This window comes from Panthera leo, chromosome C1 (genome assembly GCF_018350215.1).
Source record: "Panthera leo isolate Ple1 chromosome C1, P.leo_Ple1_pat1.1, whole genome shotgun sequence".
NCBI lineage: Eukaryota > Metazoa > Chordata > Mammalia > Carnivora > Felidae > Panthera > Panthera leo.
In genome coordinates, this window is record NC_056686.1 from 116,050,814 (window position 1) to 116,074,159 (window position 23,346).

At 42.6% G+C, this 23,346-nt stretch overlaps 1 protein-coding gene across 13 annotated transcripts in view; it reads left to right on the forward strand.

The window, feature by feature from the left end:
* Positions 1–23,346, forward strand: part of CLASP1 (cytoplasmic linker associated protein 1) — a 271,441-nt gene that overhangs the window by 15,745 nt on the left and 232,350 nt on the right. For all 13 annotated transcript variants that reach the window (XM_042954165.1, XM_042954159.1, XM_042954160.1 and 10 more), the window contains exon 2: positions 20,917–21,396. In XM_042954165.1, coding sequence (XP_042810099.1) covers positions 21,202–21,396 — 195 coding nt within the window. In that variant the 5' untranslated portion in view covers positions 20,917–21,201. The remainder of the gene's footprint in view (positions 1–20,916; positions 21,397–23,346) is intronic.

Below are 23,346 nucleotides of genomic sequence, written 5' to 3' on the forward strand. Positions count from 1 at the left end.
GCATTGTTCTGCAACTAATACCACTATTATTATTATTATATTATTATTATTTAGTTTCACTCTTAGTTTTAACATGTACTTTTTAAATTATGTAAATAGTATATTTTAATTTTAGAAAAGAGTGTTAACATCTTGGTATGCTGTTTCCCTGCATACTTTCTCTGTGCATGCAGAATGTGACTATTTTGTATTTTGTAAACAAACGTGATGTCATAAACATGCTATTTTCTAGCTTGCTTGAAAAAAATTTTTTGGGGGGCGTCTGGGTGGCTCAGTCAGTTAAACATCTGACTTCGGCACAAGTCAGCATCTCACAGTTCCTGGGATCGAGCTCCACATCAGGCTCTATGCTGACAGTGCAGAGCCTGTTGGGGATTTTCTCTCTTTGCTGCTTTCTGCCTCTCTGCCACTTGTGCTCTCTTTTTTCTCTCAAAATAAATAAATAAGCTTAAAAAATTTTTTTTCTTAAAGTAAGCTCCACACCCAACATGGGGCTTAAACTCATGACTCTGAGATCAAGGGTCACGTGCTCTACTCACTGCGCCAGCTAGGTGCCCCTCTAGCTTGCTTTTTTCACTAAATTGACCATAGATATTTTCCTAGGCCACGAAGAACATATTTTTACTATAGAGTGACTGTATGGTACGCTATTGTTTGGATATATGGTAATTTCTTTCCTAATTCCTTGTTCTTGTACATTTAAGGTTATTTTCATTTAAAAAGATTTTCTTGGGGGTTCCTGGCTGGCTCAGTTGGTGGAGCATGTGACTCTTGATCCTGAGGTTGTGAGTTTGGCCCCATGTTGGCTACAGAGATTACTTAAAAATAAAATCTTAAAAAATAAACATAAGTTTTGCATGAACAGTCACAAGGAACAACTTTGTATGCACATTTCAGTGGACTTGACAAATTATTTCCTTATGTGAATTCTTGGATTTGTACTTGTGGGATCAAAACATCTGTTTGGATAGATAACCTTTCCAAATTGTCCTGGATAGTTATGGATTTCATTCTCATCAGCATATTAAAGTGTGTTTGTGTGATTATATACAGTTACATTCTCAAGTGATCTTTTTGTTTAAATGGAAGATTAGATCTTCTGATATTTTAGAGAAAACCATGTTAGTGATGGGTAGGAATAAGTCACGTTGGAAAAATACAGAGGCAGTAACAACTCGGATTGGAAACTGTAGGTATGATTCAGTATATACTAACATGGTTAATGCACAGATCTCTTTTTATGTTTTTCTTGTGGATTTTTTCCCTGAATCTGTAAAATATGAATGTAAAAATATCATTTTAGTAATAGCAATGTTCTAATTGACCTGAGAAATATAGAGAATTTTCCCTAGTTTTATGTGTAAGCTTTGTGGAAAGTACAGATTTAAAAGTCTGTATGCTTGAACTATGGTTTCAGTGGGGTGGGTAGGAAGCTGTATATGAGCCTTTGCAGTAGTCTTTGTCATTGCTTGATTGATGTTCCACATTGTCTTTCTTTGCCACTTCACTTTACTGCATTGAAAAGATGTGAAGTTAAACCTAATACCATCTGATTTGTCAATGAATAAATGAATCTCTAAAGCCCTCTGTTCAGTTCTCTATCTTCAGCAAGCACAAGACTCCTTATCATTGAAGGCTCTGTGACTATGTGAGATTTCCTAGTCGATCAGATTCTGTGTCTTCAGTATGAATCTTGCTGGAGCCAGGAATGGAAGCAAGGGAAATGATTTGGAGGGTGAGAGTAATGAGCAAAGCATGTGTTTTCATGCCAGCCCTGAAGACAGAGGTTTGCCCTTATATTTGTTTCATTGTTGCAGTCTTTCTTTTTTCCCCTGTTTACTAGGGAGTCGTCAGAAAAGTAGATAGCCTTCCAGGAAAGCACCTTGATGTACTGTGTTAGAATAGAGTGCTCACTTTTATTTCTTTCCCTGGTGAATCTGTAACTTGTTGAAGGCAGAGCCTGGCAGATTGGCTGGCATAGTATGTATTTAGTGAATTTAGGAACTGAGCACCACGAGCCTGTCCACATTGTGTGTAGCTTTTCACTTGTTTCTTTACATTTTCAAATGCTTACAGATTCACAAGAGGTTGAAAGAATAGTACAGAGTTTCTGTTTATCCTTTACCTAGTTTCCCCCTGGTTATGCACTACCCTTTTTTTCTCTTTTTCCTTTTTTGATCATGCCTTTGGCTTGCCATCAGCATCTGTGGGAAATACTAAACCCTCTGAACTAAAGATTGCTGATTACTCTCCTAGGGTTACTTGTGGGAATGCATATGGTTCTTCCTCTTTGTTTGTTCTTGATGGAGCACTTGCTTAGTGCGTGGTGCTGTGCCAGTTTCTAGTTGGTTCTCTTGATTTAGGCTCTTGTGCTCTTAGTTTGGTAACAATAAGCATGGTGGATATATCCTTCCTTTGTGGATCTTCTTCCTAAATTGTATATATACGTACATGTCTAAAGCACCCAGTGACCTGTGGGTTTACAGTGAGAAGCAGGAGCTGTGACTTGGTGGAAATAGCCCTGGATTTGGAGTTAGAAGCCAAGGTTCTAATCCTGATTCTGTTTCATACTTGCTGGGTGACCCTGGGAGTCACTTTGCTTCTGAATCTGATTCCTCTTCTGTAAAATAGTGTGAGAGTAACAGTTACTTACAGAGGTTTTGTGGGTGGATAAAGAAAGTAGCATTTGTACAATCACTTGGAAAGTGCTGTTTCAAATGTGAAGTGGTCTTGCTTTTTCTAAATTGCTGAAATGAAAGCCAAATTTTAAACTACTGCTGTGTTACTTCTTTAGAGCTTGACTTTATGCAGTAAGAGGAAAACCTCTCCCTGCTTCTGTATCCCAAGCCTTCTTACACCCTGAATACCCAGTACTTCTGTCTTCACACTGAATACCCAGTACTTAATAGGGTTTTCTTTTTTCAACTGGGTGTAACCCAGCTCCCTTGAGAAATTTGGGATGGCCCTGTCAGCTGTCATGCTATCAAATGACATATCGAATGCTTGCCCCTCTTCTTATTCACCTAAGTCTGGGGATTTCATGTTAAGAAGCCTCTTTAAAAAATCTCTCATGCAAATATCTTTTTGGCTTACCATTTTCATAGGTTTTGCTCTTAGAAACTAACCCTTTTTTTTTTTTTTTTTTTTTTTTAATTTTTTTTTTTAACGTTTATTTATTTTTGGGACAGAGAGAGACAGAGCATGAACGGGGGAGGGGCAGAGAGAGAGGGAGACACAGAACTGGAAGCAGGCTCCAGGCTCTGAGCCATCAGCCCAGAGCCCGACGCGGGGCTCGAACTCACGGACCGCGAGATCGTGACCTGAGCTGAAGTCGGACGTTTAACCGACTGAGCCACCCAGGCGCCCCAGAAACTAACTCTTAATATGGTTCTAGAGCTGAGATTTTTATTTTTAAAAGGAGACCTGATGTTTTTAAATATGTAAATACAGGATATGTAGCCAGATTAAAAAGTAGGGGATACCATGAAAAATCTAAGGTTTAGATCATGGAGAATTTTTTTTCTTAAACCTGGTTGGTCTAGGTGCAGACAGACTCTTAAATCATTAAGGTACAGACATATATAGAATACTGTACCTAATAGTAACACTGTTCTCAAGTGCATGTGAAACATTCTCTAGGATAGATCGTATGTTATGCCATAAAACAAGACTCAAATTTAAAAGGATGAAATCACACAAAGTATTTTCTCTCTCTGACCATAATAGAATGAAGTTAGAGATCAATAATAGAGAGAGGAACCGGCAAATTCACAAATTTGTTGAAATTAACACCCTCCTAAGTCATCAGTAAGTGAAAGAGGAAATTACAAAGAAAATTAGAAAATATCCTGAGATGATTGAAAACAAAAACACACCATACTGTAGTGGCCGTGGTTGCACAACAGTGTGAATGCACTTAATACCTCTGTACTCTACACTTAAAAGTGGTAAAAATACTAAATCTTATGTATGTCTTACCACAAATTAAAAAAAAAAAAACTGTCACTCATTCATTGTTCCACAATAATACTGAGCACCTACTGTACATACTCCATGCCAAAAATATAACAATGTACCATAACCTAGGGAATGCAGTGAAAGCAATGCTCAGAGGGAAATTTATAGCTTTAAATGCTTTTATTAACAAAGAAGGATCTTTAATCAGTAACCAAAACTTCCATCTTAAGAGTCTAGTGAGAGAACATACTTAACCAGAAGTAGGCAGAAGGAAAAAAAGAAAAGACTAGATTAGTCTTTGGATTTCGGCTCAGGTCATGATCTCACTGTTTGTGGGTTGGAGCTCTGCATTGGGCTCCACACTCACAGTGTGGAGCCTGCTTGGGATTCTTTCTCTCTCTCCCTCTCTCTGCCCCTCCCCTGCTCGAGTTCTCTCTCTCTCTTTCTCTCTCTCAAAATAAATAAATTAACGTGGATGGAATTATGCATTCCTGAAAAGACTCTACTGTGATTGGCTGAAGAAAAAACAGACAATATGGATAAACCAATAGCAAGTAACAGGTTAACAGTCAAAAAACATCCCACAAAAAAGAGCCCGGCTCAGATGACTTCACATTCATTGATTCTACCATAGCTACCAAATGCAAATTCTTCACAGACTTTTTCAGAATAAAGAGGACCATGAAATGTTTTGAGCATGTTATTACTCTGTTAACCAAAGGCATACAAAGACATCACAAGAAAATTACAGACCAGTCTCTTTTACGAATATAGATGTCAAAAATCAATAAAATACTAGCAAACTGAATCCAGCACCGTATCAGAAGGATTATATACTATGACCGAGTAGGATTTATATCAGAAATACAAGGTTGGTCTAATATCTGAAAATGAATATAATACTCCTTATTAATAGAATAAAGGATAAAAACCACATCATCGTCTCAATAGCTGAAGGAAAAGCATTTGACAAAATCCAGCACCTTTTTGTGATTAAAAACCCTCAACAAACTAGGAATAGAAGAGAACTTCCTTAATGTGATAAAGGCCATATACCCATAGCTAATGTCATAGTACTAAAAGATTGAGTGTGTTCTCAAGATCAGGAACAAGAAAAGGATGTTCTTTTATGCCCCTTCTAGTCAACATTGTACTGGAGGTTCTAACCAGGGCAGTTAGGCAAGAAAAAGAAATAAAATGCATCCGATTGGAAAAGAAGTAAAACTGTATTTGCAGATGACATGATCTTGTGTGTAGAACATCCTAAGGATTCTGCTGTAGAACTATTAGAACTAATAAGGGAGTTCAGCCAGGTTGCAGGATATAAGATCAATAAACAAAAATCAGTTGTATTCCTGTATACTTGCAATAAAGAGTCCAAAAACGAAACTAAGAAACAATCCCATTCACAATAGCTACAAAAAGAATAAAAAAAACCTTAGAATAAAGTTAACAAAAAGTGTAAAACTTATACTCTGAAAACTATAAAGCACCATTGAAAGAAATTAAAGATCTAAATAAATGGAAAGAAAATAAAGATCTATATAAATGGAAAGGGGTGCTTGGGTGGCTCAGTCCGTTAAGAGTCCGACTCTTGGTTTCGGCTCAGGTCATGATCTCACGGTTTGTGAGTTTGAGCCCCGCGTTGGGCTCTGCACTGGCAGTGCAGAGCCTGCTTGGGATTCTCTTTCTCCCTCTCCGCTCCTCCCTTGCTAGTGTGTGTGCGCATGCTCTCTCTCTCTCTCTCTCTCTCTCTCTCTCTCTCAAAATAAACATACATTAAAAAATGAAATAAATGGAAAAATATTTTATGTTCATGGATCAGATTACCTAATAATGTTAAAGATGGCAATATTCCCCAAATTTTCTACAGATTTGGTACCCTCACTTAAAATCCTAGCTGCCTGTTCTGTAGCAATTGACAGGCTGATGTTAAAACTCATACGGAAGTACCAGGGACCCAGAATAGCCAAAATAATCTTGAAAAAGAACAAAGTTGGAAGACTTTCATAACTTACTACAAAGCTATAGTAATCATAACAGCTTGGTACTGATAATAAGAATAAACATATACATCAGTGGAATAGAATGTAAGTCCAGAAATAAAACCTTACATTTATAGTCAGTTGATTTTCAATGAAGGTGTTAAGACAATTCAGTGGGGGAAAGAATGGTCTTTTCAACAAATGGTGCTTGGACAAGTGGATATCCACATGCAAAAGAATGAATTTGGACCCTTTCCTCACTTGTATGTATAAATGAATTCAGAATTATTCCTAGACCTAAATGTAAGATCTGAAATGTAGATGTAAATCTTTATGACCTTGCATTAGGCAGTAGTTTTTTTTTCTTTTTTTATTGTGGTAAAATAGACAATGATTTCTTCGGTATGATATAAGCCACAAAAGACAAAAACATAAAGTGGACTTCATCGAAATTGAGATCTTTATGTTTCAAATGACACCCATCAAGAAAATGAAAGCACACTCCACAGAATGAGAGAAAATACTCAGAAATCATATATATGATAAAGGACCTTTATCCGTGACATATAAAAACTCTTAAGAGTCAGCAGTAAAAAAACAAATAACCCAATTAAAAGATAAACAAAAGATTTGATTAAACATTTCTCCAAAGAAGATGTCCAAGTGGCCACGCCCATGAACAGAAGCTCAGTATCCTTAGTCTTCAGGGAAATGCAAGTCTAAACCACAGTGAAATGCCATTCTGCACCCCCTAGGATGGCTGAAATAGACAGTAAGTGTTGCTGAAGATGTAGGGAGATTGGAACCCTCATATACTGCTTGTGGTGGGGCACCTGGGGGCCTCAGTTGGTTAAGCATCCAAGTCCTGATTTTGGATCCGGTCATGATCTCATGGTTTGTGAGTTTGAGCCCTGCAGTGGGGCTCTGCACTGACAGCAAGGAGCCTGCTTGGGATTTTCTCTCCCTCTCTCTCAGCCCCTCCCCTACTCATGCTGTCTCTCAAAATAAATATGTTGCTTGTGGGAATGTAAAATGGTGTATTTTTGGAAAATAGTTTGACAGGTCTTCAAAGAGTTAAAACAGTACCATATCCTATATTCTAGTAAATTAAAAACATATCTGAGCAAAACTTGTTCAGAAATGTTCATAGTAGCAGATTTATAATAGCCAAAAAGTAGAAATGATCCAAATGTCCATCAACAGGTGAGCTTATAAACAAAATGTGATATATCTGTACAATGGAATATTATTCAGCCATAAAAAGGAGGGTTATACATGGTACAACATGGATAAGCCTTGAAAATAGTATGTTGAGTGAAAGCCAGACAAAAAGGCATGTATTTTATGACTCTACTTATGTGAAATGTCCAGCATAGGCAAATCCATTCAGTCAGAAAGTAGATTATTGGTTTTCATGGGTTTAGGGAAAGGGGTTTGGGGAGGGACTGCTAAAGGACATAAGGTTTTATTTTGAGATAATAAAAATGTTCTTGACTTAAATAGTGGTGATGGTTGCACAGCCTTGTGAATATAATAAAAACTGCTGAATTACACCCAGTATAAAAGGGTGAACTTAATGGTAAGTGAATTAGATCTCAGGAAAGCGGTTACTAAAAAGTCATGTAAGCAGCTTAGCTTCAGTGATCTATTTTGTGTTAGCGTAGTAAACACATGAGAAAAGAAATACTATTTGACCAGGACTGTGAGTGAAACTATAAATGAAACTCTCTGAAAAATATTATAGAAGTCAAGTGTTGCTAGGTTGAGTGGAAATTTAGATCCCCTCTTTCTAGATGAGCCAACGTTACCAGTCACACTCTGTCTTTCATAAGGCTCCTCACCCCAATAAGCTGGTCCTTTACTCAGGTGTCTTGTCTTCATGTAAGATCCTTCTGTGGAAAGCTGTGATCTGTATTATTATCCTCTCCTATCTGGGGTCACTGCCTTGGTAAGGTAACAGTGTGGTATGCTAATGCTGAGAGCCGGTCTTGTGTATACATTAAGTAATTTGCGTTGAGAGAGGAAAAAAGTCAGCAGTGAATAAAGAGTGAGAGGTTAGTTTTAGTCTTACAGTTCTTGAATGAATAAAATTGGGTGCTGTTCTCTTTTTCTCTTCAGAGACTTATAAAATCTTTATCTCTTCTTTTTCTTTTTTCTTTCATGTTTTTATTTTAGCAGGAGAGAGAGAGTGCGAACAGGGGAGAAGGGCAGAGGGAGAAAGAGAGAATCTTAAGCAGGCTTCCTGCCCAGCTCAGAGCTTGATGCGGGGCTCTATCCCATGACCCCGGGGTCGTGACCTGAGCTGAAATCAAGAGATATTCAAGCAACCGAGCCACCCAGCCACCCCAATATTTTCTGTTTCACAAATACAAAAAGTAGAATTAAAAAAAAAAAATGTTTATTTTTGAGACAGAGACAGAGCAGGAGCTGGGGAGGGGCAGAGAGAGAGGGAGACACAGAATCCGAAGCCAGGCTCCGGGCTCTGGGCTGTCAGAACAGAGTCCGAGGTGGGAGTCCAACGCATGAGCTGTGAGATCATGACCTGAGCCAGAGTTGGACTGCCAACCAAGTGGGCCACCCAGGTGCCCCAAAAAGAAATTTTTAAGAAGTAGGACAGAAGCTCTCATAAGCCTATTACTCAGAGGTCACACATTAATATTTTATATACTCTGTTTTTTTATATACTCTGTAGTTTTCCCCACATTTAGGCTATACTGTACTATATATGTGTGTACTTTAATACAGTTTCACATTCTAATTTGTTTAGTTAATGGACAGTTTAATTACAGGTAATTCATAGTTTTTCCACCAAGTGGACTGAAGCTTTATAGTACCTTAAAAAAATGATGTACAATTTTCAACACCTACAAAAGTAAAGAGAATATTATAACAACCCTCATGTGATAATCACTGAATTTCAGTGGTTCTCAGTGCTTGCTTATCTGTCTTGTTTCATTTTTGAGGAAGTTTGAGGAGCAGAATAAAAATAGAAGCCATTCCTCCTATTTTAAACCTGCTGCAGGAGAAGCAGAAACAGAGCTATCTCCTATTTTTACAGTTCACAGTTAGAGAAAACAGAGAGAAAACATTAAAATGCTAGTGAAGGCAGGTATTGACTGCTATGAATCACTTATTCGGTGCCGGTGCAGTACATGCTGTCCTTTTCTCACAGTCTGCGCACAGTAATGTGGCGGTGCTGGGTTTGTGTGTGTGTTTTTTTCTTTTCTTTGCACTTATTTTTCTTCACCAGCGTGTGGTTTTTTGCCACGTGTTTTGTGGAAGTAATTGGTGCATACTTCCATCTTCTTATCAATTTGAGACTTTGTTGTTCTACGCTTCACTGACAGTTACACATTATATTCCATGATACTGGAAGGGAGACTTTCCTCCATTATGAAATGGTAGTGCCTGATTTTTGAATAGTACTTACCTGTTTGTAATTACGAAAGTAGCATATATTCATTATAGAAAATACTTCGAGGGGTGCCTGGTTGGCTCAGTCTGTTAAGCATCCAGCTTCAGCTCAGGTCATGATCTCGCGGTTCAGAAGTTCAAGCCATGCCTCAGGCTCACAGCTGTCAGTGCAGAGCCCGCTTTGGATCCTCTGTCTCTCTCTGTCTTTCCCCTGCTTGCGCTCTCTCTGTTAAAAATAAACACTAAGAAAAAAATATTTCTGGAATATAGAAAATTGCAACGAAAAATCTATAATCTGATCACCAGAAATTAACCAATGTTAATGATTTTTTCCCCCCTATTCATATGGTCTGGCCTTTTAATATAATATGGTGAACCTCCTTTTATTCATTTTTGGGGATTTGCATTATATAACTGTTTTTTTTCTTGACTTCACTATATTTAATTATTGTTCATCTATATATGTATAGGCTGTATATATAGACACTATATATATATATAGACTGTATATATATGTGTGTGTGTGTGTGTGTGTATATTCACTCTCTCTCAGAGAGAGAGAGATTGATTAACTCTGATTTTTTTTCCTCCTTACCACAGATTCTTACAATCTTGTGATCACTTGTATAATTCCAGATTTTAATGATCTTTTCCAGGTAAATTATATGCCTACCCTAAGTCTGATTCTGCTGTTCATAGATAACTTGTAAAGAGCTCCCTGAAGGCCTGTTGACTTTTAGGGCTGGAAATAGACTTCTTGGGCACTGTGTCTAGTCTTCCTGCTGTATGCCTGACTGATTGTTTCCAGAGTTTTTGAGGCTAGTGTCCAAATCACAGAGCTCTACAGAAGTGGAATTTCTAGTATCTGTTAATTGAGAAAAATTATCAAACTAAAAGAAAGAATTTAGAATTGCTTTTTACATTACCATCACATTGAACAATTCAGTGTGTATGTGAGTTTGAAAAATGTGGACATGAGGACATCTGGACAGTGTTTGGTGTGTGTATGGAAGAATTCTCCGACATTCTTGTAATAACCGTCCGCTCTCATCTCGGGGGTGGGGTCAGTGTTTACCGGCTGGGAGCCAGTGCCCTGGCCTTTCCAAATCGCTGCCTTTCCTCTGGTGAGCCAGTCTCTCGTGTTTGTGCTTTGTTCATACGTATTCGCACAATCCTTTCACCTGGAATGTTTTTCACATTCTTCTTACCCACCCCATTCCTCCCACTCCTCAAGAAGATAATGAACTCAGTTAATGATCGCCAGTGACTTTTGATTTTCAGCTCAAACTTGAATCATTCAACAGACACTTCTCAAGTGCCTTGTGTGTGATATGGTTACAGGCTTCAGGTGAACACAACAAATGAGATCCCCTCCTGTGCCAGACTGACAGTCCTGGGGAAAACGGCCAGCAAATAGTGAAACATGCAGTAGAATTATGACTTGTCACAAGTGATTTGAAGGAAGGGAATGGGATGCCGTGATGAGGGGCTTCCTGTGAGTGGTCTTTGAAGGACTTGTTGAGGAGGTGAATTTTAAGCTGAAGCCATGAGGCCCATAGCCAGACCACTGTAGGCACAGGGAGAGGGTTTAAGGCAGAAGAAGGAAGAGCAGGAGTCAGGGTGTACAACGGGAGTCCACAAATACTTGGCCTGGAGATGCCAATTTGGAAGTCATCAGTTCACGGGAAGCTTTTAAACTCCTGGGAACGGATGTTGAGTGTTCTGCAGTGAGCAAGGTTAGAGCATGAGAGGCATCGATCTGAGCCCATCAGCAGCTCTGGAAGCAGAGCAGAGATGGTTAGAGAGATTCGAGTAGGTGTGCCCAGAAAAGTGGCAGGAAGGCACGACTGTTTATTTTCACGGAAATGGGAAATTTTTTATGAAGGATGGAGGGGCCAGCTTTGGAATGCTCCCGAGAGATGGAGTTAGAAAGTCTAGAAAGGGTATTGCTTGGATTTGCCGGCATGGAGGTTATCCATGACCCTGACGAGAGCAGCTCCGGTGGGGCAGGGGCCAGTGAAGCTGCATCAGAGGGGCTTTAGGGTGAGCAGGAAGCACGTCAGTGCAGCTGGTTGACATCCGAAGAGGCCGGCGGGTGTAGGCTGCAGGACAGGGTACATGGGCGCTTGGGGAGAAGATGGGAAAGTGGTTTTGGAGAGAAGGGTGGGCCAGCTTACTGGAGAACATGAATTAGGATGCTGGTTTGGAATACTTTGTGAAGTTTGAGATGATCAGTGTAAAATGACACCCATCGGGCACGTGCGTGTGTTCCCTTCCGCGTGATGGACTGTTTGCCGCAGGCGTGAGAAGACAGCTGGTTAAGTGTGTCTGGTTCCTCCAGGGTGCAGATTTACGAGGCAGCTATCACAGGAGAGAAAGTTGAAAGTTTCAAGCCCTTAAAATCCCCATGGAATTGAATCCAGACTAAGGAAGGTCAGATTGGGAAGGCGTTTTATGGAATTGAGGCTGGAGCCAGGGGCTTGAGCCTAAGGGCTGGAAGGATGGTCAGTTGTGGTTGGAAAGTGGGATTGCAGAACACGTCAGGGGGGCTGAGAGACAAAGAGGGGTTGCTGACACCTGAGAACAGACACCTGGAAGGGTAGAGGTCTGAGGTGTCTGAAAAGAGAGGCCATTGCAGGATGTTGAGGCAGGGAAGGAGGGAGGGAGACAGGGAGGCTGGAGGCCGAGGGGCTGTGAGCCAGTGACCACAGGCTGACAAGTGAAAAGGTGGGGCTGGCTGGGAGAGTGGGTGCTCTATCGGCATGGTGTGAGCTGCCCTGCCTGCCCCGTCCCTGAAATTCCCACTTGAATTTCCTCAGGCGGCATCTTGTCTCCTTTCTCTGCTACCTGCAGCACCTGCTACAAACATCCTGCTTAAGACTCCTACTGAGGGGCGCCTGGGTGGCTCAGTCGGTTGAGCGTCCGACTTCGGCTCAGGTCATGATCTCACGGTCTGTGAGTTTGAGCCCTGCATCGGGCTCTGTGCTGACAGCTCAGAGCCTGGAGCCTGCTTCCGATTCTGTGTCTCCCTCTCTCTGACACTCCCCCGTTCATGCTCTGTCTCTGTCTGTCTCAAAAATAAAAACGTTAAAAAAAAAAAAGACTACTGATACCATCGCGGCTGTTTGTGTTTCTGTTTCTTCCTTCTTTTGGGGCAGGGGGCTCCTTGAAGGCTTGACCAAGCCTTACGTTCTGTGCTTTCCTGTCGTTAGCACCGTACAATGCGTGCCACGTCGTAGGCACGGACTCAGTGTTCCCTGAGTGACTGTGTGGGCTCAGAAAATGGGTGGGGCTGGGGGGGGGAGGAGAAGGCACAGGTAGAGTGAGAACAGAGATTCACTGCTGGCAGGACAAGGCAGAGTGTCTTTTAAAAATTTCAGACCATGTTATAAAAATCTTATAACGCCAAGAAGGGTTGTCTTATTGATAGAAACACACTGCTTTTGACTTAATGTCAATAAAATTCTGCTAATTTCAAAGCGTTGTCTTATAGGTAGATACACACTGCTTTTAAAGACTTAATGTGAGTAAAATTCTGCCACTTTCTGGCTTCTAGAGTTGGCTTTTTAAATGTCATGCCTGCTTTCTACACATATTTTCCAGGGAGAGTTTCGATGTGGCTATTTATTTTGCTGTACTGCTAGTTTGAATTGTCTCTCTTGATACTATAATGAGGAATATTAGTTTACTAAAGTTTCCTAAGTACTTGTGATTTGATTTCTTGTTTCCTACTCCTCTACTTTTTATGCCCCACCTGCTATAGCTGTTGAACATTTTCACGTTTCCGTTATTAAATGCCTGTACCTTGGATTTTCAACGTGGTAGTAGAGGGTCGTAGTGAAGTGTTAAGAATACAAACAGGGGCGCCTGGGTGGCTCAGTGGGTTAAGCGTCTGACTTCGGCTCAGGTCATGATCTCGCAGTCCGTGAGTTAGAGCCCCACATCGGGCTCTGTGCTGACAGCTCGGAGCCTGGAGCCTGTTTCGGATTCTGTGTCTTCCTCTCTCTCTGACCCTCCCCCGTTCATGCTCTGTCTCTCTCTGTCTCAAAAATAAATAAACGTTAAAAAAAAATTTTTTTTTTTTAATTAAAAAAAGAATACAAACCTAAAAGGGGCGCATGGGTGGCTCAGTTGGTTAAGTGTCCGACTCTTGATTTTGGCTCAGGTGATGATCTTGATTTTTCGTGGGATCAAGCCCCACGTCGGGCTCTGTGCTGACAGAGCACAGCCTGCTTGTGATTCTCTCTCTCTCTGCCCCTCCCCTGCTCATGCTCTCTCTCTCTCTCTCAAAATAAATAAAGTTAAAAAAAAAAAAAAGAATACAAGCCTTAAGGCTAGGCAGCTCTGGTTTTTGACTACTGCCTGACATTATTAGCTTTAAAACTGTGGGCAGGTGTTTGTATTTTTTATCTAACCTTTCTGAGCTTTCATTTCTTTGTCTTTGAAATGGGCATAATGAGGCCTATGTACCTCACAGTATTTCAGTGTCTCTGCCTTACCACACGTCTTCCCTCACCTGTTCACAAGTATCTCCCGCCCTCATTTGCTTATGCTTTTCTTCCCTGTTAAGTGTTTTTATTTTTTTAAGTTTATTTATTTATTTTCAGAGCCAGAGAGAGCGCATGCGCGTGAGTGTGGGAGCATGACTGCATGTGAGCAGGGCTCAGCTCCACAAACCATGAGATCATGACCTGAGCCGCTGAACCCACTGAGCCACCCAGGCGCCCCTCCCATTAAGGTTTTCTTTTGGTTTGTTTTTTTAAATGTTTGTTTATTTATTTTGACAGAGAGAGGCAGAGAGTGCGAGTGGGGGAGGGGCGGAGAGAGGATCCCAAGCAGGCTCTGCGCTATCAGTGCGTGGAGCCTTGACTCGGGCCTCTGTCCCACAGACCGCCCACAGACCGTGAGATCATGATCTGAGCTGAAATCAAGAGTCGGACACTGAACTGTCTGAGCCACCCAGGCGTCCCTCTCCCATTAAGTTTTATCATTTCTCCTATTAAGTGCACCCGATTACCTAATGAGCATATATAGTTTTAACTTGGTCATTCCACGCCTTCTGAGTTACCCCTCTGAATTACCACAGAACTTATTTATATCCCTTACTTTTTCATTTTTTATATATTTTTAAACGTTTATTTATTTTTGAGAGACAGAGAGTGGGGAGGGTCAGAGAGAGAGGAAGACACAGAATCTGAAACAGGCTCCAGGCTCTGAGCTGTCAGCACAGAGCCCGAAGCGGGGCTTGAACTCACGAACTGCGAGATCATGACCTGAGCCGAAGTCGGACACTCAAGCGACTGAGCCACCCAGGCGCCCCTTCATATGCCTTATTTTGCAGGTGTAACATTCCACCTGTGAACTGTAATGTGCATCTTATGTTTGTATTGACTTCTTACATTGATAAGCTTTTTGTGAGTGCATTTCATTCTCTTCAAGTAAGTTGGAAGCATTTTCAACTCATGGATTATAGTAACTTCTCTTGTATTTTCTGTGGTGAGATGTGATATATGATAAATTGAATCAATGCAAGTAATTGAGATTAGCGTGGTAATGGATAAACAGTACAAATGTATTCATCCCATCTATTTATCCATTTATTTATTCTGCAAATACCCATTGAATACATCTGTGTTAGACTGAAAAACATGGCCAAAATATTTTGTAGCTCCTCCTATAAATTTGTAGAATTGATTTCCTCATACTTATCTAGGCTGGCCTTGTGACTTGCTTTCACTAGCTGGATGGAGCAGAAGTGATATACAGGTTCTGGATTCTGGGCCTTGAGAGGCTCGGCAGTTTCCCCCTTTGCTACCTCGAAACGCTCTAGCCACTCTGTAGTGAAGTGCAGCCTCTGTCACTGAATGGTTGGAGATCATATGTGGCAGGCGGTCCAGCCAGCAGCTAGCCTCAGTTTCTCAGCCATGTGAGTGATGCTGTTGTGTACTCGCACCCAGGTGAAGCTGGCATGAATGCTCCCAGGCGAGATTAGTAGAAGAGCCTTCTAGGTGGGCCCAGCCAACCCACAGACTCATGAGAAGTATTAACTTGTTTTGAGCCACTAGGTAAAAATGGTCCTGCTTGTAACTTCTCTTATGGAGAAGTCTACGGAGCAGAGCTTAGAGTTGGTTCGGTTCTCTGCCATCCCTGCCCACCGGTCCTCCATTGTTAATACACCTCCATGGTTGTGTATGCAGGTGCTGTAGAGTAGTTATGATAATTAAGGGGATAGAGATAACTAATTTTTTAAAGGTTATTTATTTATTTTGAGAGAGAGAGAAAGAGAGAGACAGAGGGCACAAGCAGGGGAGGGGCAGAGAGAGAGAGAGAGAGAGAGAGAGAGAAATCCCAAGCAGGCTCTGCACTGCCAGTGCAGAAACCAATGTGGGACTCGAACCCATGAACCGTGAGATCATGGCTTGAGCCGAAGACAAGAGCTGGACATTTACCTGACTGAGCCACCCAGGCGCCGCACAGAGATAGGAGCCAGTTTTTAAAAATTTCCCGTGCAAACCTTTTCCATTTTTAATTTTATTTAATGAATGAGGAGCCATCATTCTCCCCAGTGCCACTCAGGAAGTGGCAGTCAAGACTAGAGGCTGGAATTTTAAACTTTGTTGCTCTTTTCATTACCTCAGGCTGTCTAATTGTGTGTTTCTTCATTCTTGTTGAAGCTGGTATTTTTTAACTTCTTCCTGTTAGTCCCTGGCAGAGTTGGGCTCACAGTTGGGCTATTGTTCTGATAAACATTGCTCTGTTAATTTCCACTTTCCTGGCTACTGCAAAGGAGAATGGCTGTAGGGCCATGGGCTTCTCCTCTTATTGTTACTACCCCCCCCCCCCCTCCCCGTCCCCGGTATAGACCAAGATGATGCGGCAGGAAAAAGTTGAGATGCTTATACCGTAGCGGGGGCAGAGAAGGGTGATGCTGGGGAATGGAAGAGCCCTTTGCAGTTGGGGAGGAGGAGTTTAAGAGGAGTTGGGGCATTTTTTCGGAAACACCTGGCATGTGTCCCTTTTCCCAGGGACTGATACAGTAAGGTCTAGTGGCCCCATGGCTTTCGTGGTGAGATCTTGCTCAAGGAGAGCACTTAGCGTGATACATCAAGAGGAGGAAAGGTAGTTGGCCATTCTAACCTCACCTGCCTTTTCTTTTGTATCATTTTTACATTCTCTTATTATTTTGGAAAATGTGTGCAAGTGGGACTTTTTTTTAAACTTACAAATAGTGTTACATTCTGAGTCATTTTGTTTTTGTTTTTTTTGTTTTGTTTTGTTTTTTTTTAAACATTTATTTATTTTTGAGACAGAGAGAGACAGAGCATGAACGGGGGAAGGTCAGAGAGAGAGGGAGACACAGAATCTGAAACAGGCTCCAGGCTCCGAGCTGTCAGCACAGAGCCCGACGCGGGGCTCGAACTCACAGACCAGACCGCGAGATCATGACCTGAGCTGAAGTCGGCTCAACCGACTGAGCCACCCAGGCGCCCCTTGTTTTTGTTTTTAATTGAAGTACAGTTGACGCGCAATGTTAAATCGGTTTCAGGTGTATAACATAGTGATTGCATAAGTCTGTACATTATGCTGGTGCTCCCCACAAGGGTAGCCACCGTCTGTCTCCACACAGTGCTGCTGACTGTATTCCCTGCGCTGTCACTTTCATCCCCGTGACTTACTCATTCCAACAGTCTGAGTAATTCCTAACACTAGCACTACTGTCAGGTAGTCCTCTGTGCGACACCGCACCCTCAAATGATGATTTCAGAACTGATGACCCATCGTGAACAGACGCTGTGCCGGTTCGTAAGGTCTTTCTGGGCAAGTGCTGAGTCCTGTTTATCGCGTCCCCGTGCCTTCCAGCAATGCCTTGCGCATAACAGACCTGGTTTTTATTTGGTCTAACCATGGGTCACCTCTGGGACTGCAGGTTCTGGGTTAACTTGAGACGTGTTTCCTTGTTGGGCTTTTCCCTGGTAGAGAGCCTGGACAGGATGTGGGTGGAAGGAAGAGATGTCTTACCTCCTCCTCCCCCCGTTTGTTTATATTCTATTTTCTGCATCTTTTAATATAACGTGTTTTTTTTTTTTAAAGAATGTTTTTGTATAAGTCTGTTGCTGTATGAAGTTTTGCTGGTGTTTTTGTTGGTTTAGAAAATTCCCAGGGGGTACAGGGAGAAAGGCACATATTTATTTACCTGGGTCACTAAAAATATCTCTGCAAGGGTACACAGGAAACTGGTGACATTATTTGCTGTTAGGGAAACTAGGTGGCTGGGGGGCAGGAGTGGGAGGGAGGTTTTATACTTTTGTACCTTGTGAATTTGGGACTATGTGATTGATATTCCCTGAATGCTTCTGAAAGCAGAGATGGAGAAAATGCTCGAGAGTATCAGTTACTTTAAAAAAAAATTTTTTTTAATGTTTATTTACTTTTGACAGAGAAACAGCATGAGCGGGGGAGGGTCAGAGAGAGAGGGAGACACAGAATCCAAAGCAGGCTCCAGGCTCTGAGCTGTCAGCACAGAGCCCGATGCGGGGCTCGAACTCACAGACCGAGAGATCATGACCTGAGCCGAAGTCGGACACTCAACCGACTGAGCCACCCAGGCGCCCCCCCCCCCCCTTTTTTTTTAAGTTAAGGAGAAAAAGAATAGATAGGACCCAATCTGCTTAACGCTTAGGGACTAACAGTGTCTTTCATTCTGTGGGTTTTGTACATAGGAGTTTGTGACCTACTTTTGACTATCTTAAGCCTTTATTGCATAATTACCCTCAAGAAGCATATACTTTTATTTGTTGGAAATCCTATACAATTCTTAGGGCAGGGGAGCTTTTTATATATAATATGTATTTTAAAAATTATAGAGAGGCTGAAATGAACAGAATCATTCCTCTCCCAGCAATGGAGACCGCATTCTCTTGCCTGTTACTTCCTAGCTGAGCATGATGTCTGACCTCCTTTCCCTGAGTGAGAACAGAACTAGGCCACGCTTGTAATCACAAGGGTTTGAAGGTGGGGAGAGGAAACTAAGTGGCCATGTGGCCTTAGAAATTTACTTACCTGTACTTTTACTCAGTTTCCTCAGTAAAATAGGGATGCTAGTACGTACTTTTTACAGTTGGTTGGAGAATTAAAGGCAGTCCATATACATCATCTGGCATTGAACTTGACACCTCAAGTAGAGGCTTCAAAGTTGTGTGATCATTATCATTATTGGTTAGTGTCCGTTGATTTTAGGCCCTCGGAGGAGTAAAGGATAGGAGATTGTTTTCACTGAGAAGGAAAGATAGATGTTTGGGGGAGGGCAGAGTGCATCTGATATCTACTGGTGTGTAACAAACCACTGCAGACCTGTGGCTTACAGCAACAACGAGATGTTACCTCTTAGAATCTGTGGTTTGGCTGGGTGGTTTTTTGCTTGTCTCCTCAGACTTGTGTAGCTGCAGTCAGATGATGACTGAAATGGCTAAGTGGTCCCTGACGGACTCACTCCCACGTCTGGCGGCTGCTTCTGACCGTCGGCTGGAGCGTGCTGCTTGCCTTCCACATGGCCTCTCGGGTTCCAGGAGCTTCCTCCCAGCATGGCGGGCCCTGGGCAGCATTCTAAGGGTGGGCGGCCGCACTTGCCTCTCAAATCTCTGCTTCCTTTTGCAGCAGCTGGTTCCCCACGGGCCAAAGCAAGTCACAGGGCCAACCCCAGAGTCACTGTGGGAGAGGACTTAGGCCCCACCTTGATGAGGGAGGAGAAGCAAAGAATTTGTGGCCATTTTTAATCCACCACAAGCCCAATCTTGTTTGATTTGCTTCTTGGGCTGATATTGGACTGAGAAAGAAAAGGTTCTGTTTGTCCAGTTTTCCTGTATCACTGATGCCTCCTTTATAAAGCTCAACATAGCTGATTAAGGAGCTGTGGTTATTTTGTTTGGCTTAAAAATTGGAATAAAGGGTAATAGACGCTTTTATGTATTTGAAGGTCCTTCTTATGAAGGAGGGATCAGTACCACGGTGTGGAAGTGATGGAGAGCGGCTTTCTCCTCTGCCGTATGAAGCAGGGTCTTCTCGAGGGCCGTCCTGCCTCCAGCACCATGCATGTAGAAGATGGGTAATCAGTCATGTGTCAGGGACTTTGAAGGAGGGTCTTCCTCATTGAATGACTCGACTTGAATGATTACTGCCGGTGTCAGAAGTCTCTGATTCTAGAACTCAGAAAGTGCATTGTGCTGTTTTTTTGTTTTTGTTTTTTAAATGTTTGTTTATTCTTGAGAGAGACAGATCATGAGCAGGGGAGGGGCAGAGTGAGAGGGAGACACAGAATCCGAAGCAGGGTCCAGGCTCCGAGCTGTCAGCACAGAGCCCAACATGGGGCTCGAACCCACGAGCCATGAGAACATGACTTGAGCTGAAGTCGGACACTTAACCGACTGAGCCACTCAGGCAGGCGCCCCATCGCATTGTGCTTTTTATACCGAGGGTAGGGACGGATGAGGTGATGTCAGAAAGGGAAAGAATCGCTGTGCTCAGACTGGAAGAATTATTCTGTGCAGAATTTTAATTTTACTTGATTTATAAGTCCATATTTACCTGCTAGAACCCCTGAGAGCTGGGACTTACTGCTGATGTGCGGATCACTTCTCGTTCCTGCAGCGTCAGGGAGGTGCTGCATCTGGAAGACAGGTTTTCTGTGGCTCTTGTTAGGTTGGAAGGCAAGGAGAAATTGCATAAGAAATAAATGTGTACAGTTGCTGCAGCAGCTATAGATTCACTGTTCAACTTGTTCAGTCTGATGAAAACAGTGCTAGTGTAACTTTTCTCGAATCATGTGTTTTGCCCTCAAACATGATTTTGAGATCTCCTGATTTTATAAAAACACCAGGCCCAAATGGTGCTGTTGTCAGCTGAGGATACTGTCCGTAAGTGATCAGAATGTGAGCCTGTTCCCTCTTCTCCTCTCCCTGTCCCCCCCACGCCCATCACTCCCTTTTCTTTCTTGGAGGGAGGATGACGAGGCAGGGATGACTGCTCACCCTGTTGTAAAGCTCCTGAGCAAGAAGTTTGATGGAGATGCTGTCTTTGGTTCCCATTACCAGGCCAGCCACTTTGGTCAGTGGTCTTTCTATGGCGCCCACCCCATTTCCGGCAGTGGGTTTTTTAGAAAACTCAGAGTAAGGCAGTAAGAGTAAGCTACGGTACCTACAGTGATTCACACGCAGAGTGGGGTTAAGTTTTTGGTGGGAAGCAAAATTGAAGCCATGAATAAATATGCTAGCTGAAGCAGAAGACTGCTTTCCTGACTGGCGTATTTACAAGCTGGAAAATTGTGAAAAACGTCAACCTACCAACTGTGTAGCTCATTGGCTCTTTGCTTTGGGTTTCCATGTTCTTCCTGATAAAAATAATAATGATGTTATTCTGATATGGTTGCCAAACGTTCATGCTTCTCAGTCCACTTGTGATTGTAAATGATTCTGCAGCGCGAATTGCTTTGTCTGTGGTTTAATGTTTCAAAACATTTGAATGTTACGTTATCTGTGCTGATTTGTCGCTCTCTTTTACTTTTCAGAATGGACTGCTGAATTATGAAGAATTTCAGACCCAAGAGTAGAACCTTGCTCTGCCACTCACTCCTTTATCTCCTGCTAGTTATTTAAATTGGACTTTTAATATCCTACCAGCTGCTCTTCAGACACACATGGTGCATTGTTGCCATTCCCCGGATTGCATCTTTGAAACACAGGCTCTTAGTAACCCTCAGCGAACAAAGAGGCAACCTCCCGGGTACGTTTACTGGGAGGGTGTCACCCTGACTGCCCTCTAGCTTCTGCTGGATCTGGATTTGAATTCCACCATGGAGCCTCGCATGGAGTCCTGCCTGGCACAGGTGTTGCAGAAGGATGTGGGGAAACGACTGCAGGTTGGCCAAGAACTTATAGACTATTTCTCAGACAAACAGAAGTCTGCTGACCTTGAGCATGACCAGACCATGTTAGATAAACTTGTGGATGGGCTCGCTACCTCTTGGGTGAACTCTAGCAATTACAAGGTAAGTCGTGCTCTGGGAGGCACTTATATAGGTGGCCGGGCTGCCTTGGTGGGTCCGAATTGGTCCTTAGGAGAAAGGATTCCTCTGGGAGAGATGAGCAGGATTCTTTGGCCTCCAGTAAGACACTCTGGTTGTGGCTTTTGGACATTTCATTCTGAAGCAAGTAGAGTTTACTCTGATTCTTGTTGGAGATTGAAAGAATCCTTATGCTTTAGCACTTCGAGAGAAGGCCAAGTGAACACGTAAAGAGAGGCTCTTGTGTTGGAAAGTTTACAGGCATTTGCAGCCTTGAAGTTAAAGCGAATGCTGTATCTTGCAGTGAATGGGTCATGAGATGTTGGTGAGTGGCCCTTCAGGAAAAGCAAATGTATTCACTGGTTTCCTATGGGGGATAGAATTGGCTATAGTATGTGGAGCATTCTACCTTCAGGTCACTGTGTTGAAGTTGGCCTAGGTACCTGGCCAGAAATAGTATGGGTTGCCAAGGACTCTTCTGCAACCTGTATGCAATGGCCTGGAGGCGATCCTTCAGCTTCTAAAGATCAAGGTGGGCATGTGCCTTTGGTGGGTAGTGGGTGGAGGCAGGGGTCCGAAGACCCAAATGACCGTTTTACCCGTTCAAGGACTGAGCTTTCATGAATAAAGACGGGACTTGAAGCACTGAAGAGATGTCATTCTCTCTACCTGTCCCCTCCCCCTTCCTCTCTCTTTCAGTTTGACCCTTTGGGTCAAGATTGGGGTGGAAGACTGGGGCATCAGCATGACTCCTAATAAGTGCTATTAACATTGTGAAGGGAGCCCATGAGAAACAGAATCTCTTGTGCCTTTTTCATTGACCCGGTTTTCTGAGATTGGTTTGGACCTGGAAACTGGTGTTTACAGACTCTTGTTTTCCAAATGCATTAAACCTTGGTCTCCTCTAAGAGTCAGTAGGCTTTATACTCATTAAGGGACCTAGGACCCTAATATTTTACTTACAACTGCACATAAAAGTTATCCTGTCTCTGAAAGGTGAGCTTAACTTCTATTTCATTCACCTGTTTCTTCATTTAGCTGAAGTTACACGTGCTGCTTATGTGCTCAGCCTTGGTGCTGGATGGTGGGAGTGTTACAGGAGAGGTGTGGAGGGTCTAGTCTAGAGACACCTTATCTGTGTTTGGATCACAGTTCCGCTGCTTTGTGTGCACATTATGATGCTTTTGGGTGAGAGTAACTGAAGTCTGACTCATTGGCTTAAAGCCACTGTATGGACGTCGGGTGATTTTCTGTAAGAATTTAAGAAACCTGCAGTAGCTAAAGCAATGTCCAGGGAAGGAGAGTGTCTGCTTGTGTCTTTCTCAGAAGCTCCCAGCAGACTCTTATACATCAAATTGGCCAGAATGGCTTTGCCTGCCCACCCCAGCGTCACTGGAAAGTGGATGGGTGTCCATGATTATTGTCTACCATCACGCTTGACCTCCTGATCTTAAGAGTCCGGCCTCCTTGGAGTGAAGCATGTGGCCATGTGAAGGAGGGGGGATATTTGAGCCCTGTCAGACTCCTGCTCAACAAGTACTGGGTCGGTGAGTGAACAAGCACTCCCTAAGTGTTCAGTTCCATAAAGGCAGACAATGAAACAGAGATTGGCTCCAACTGCACTATACTGACTGTGCAATAGCAGACTGCTGTTGGTGTACAAAACTCAGGTTTTATATATATTATGGATTGAAGGAGGAAGTTGGGGATGGGACTGAGGTAATATGGCTATTAAATAAGTAGCCCACAGAGTCTGCTGTACCGTGTGAGCTCTTAACCTCTCGGGCTCCGGTTCCCTCATCTACGGTGTTGGGATAACGGAATTATTATAAGCACTAAATGAAGGAGTGTATAAAGTTGTCCCGCTCCTGCCCCATAACAAGCACTCAGACGTTAGCAGTCGGTGTCAAGACTGGATCCTGCCTCTGAGGAGCT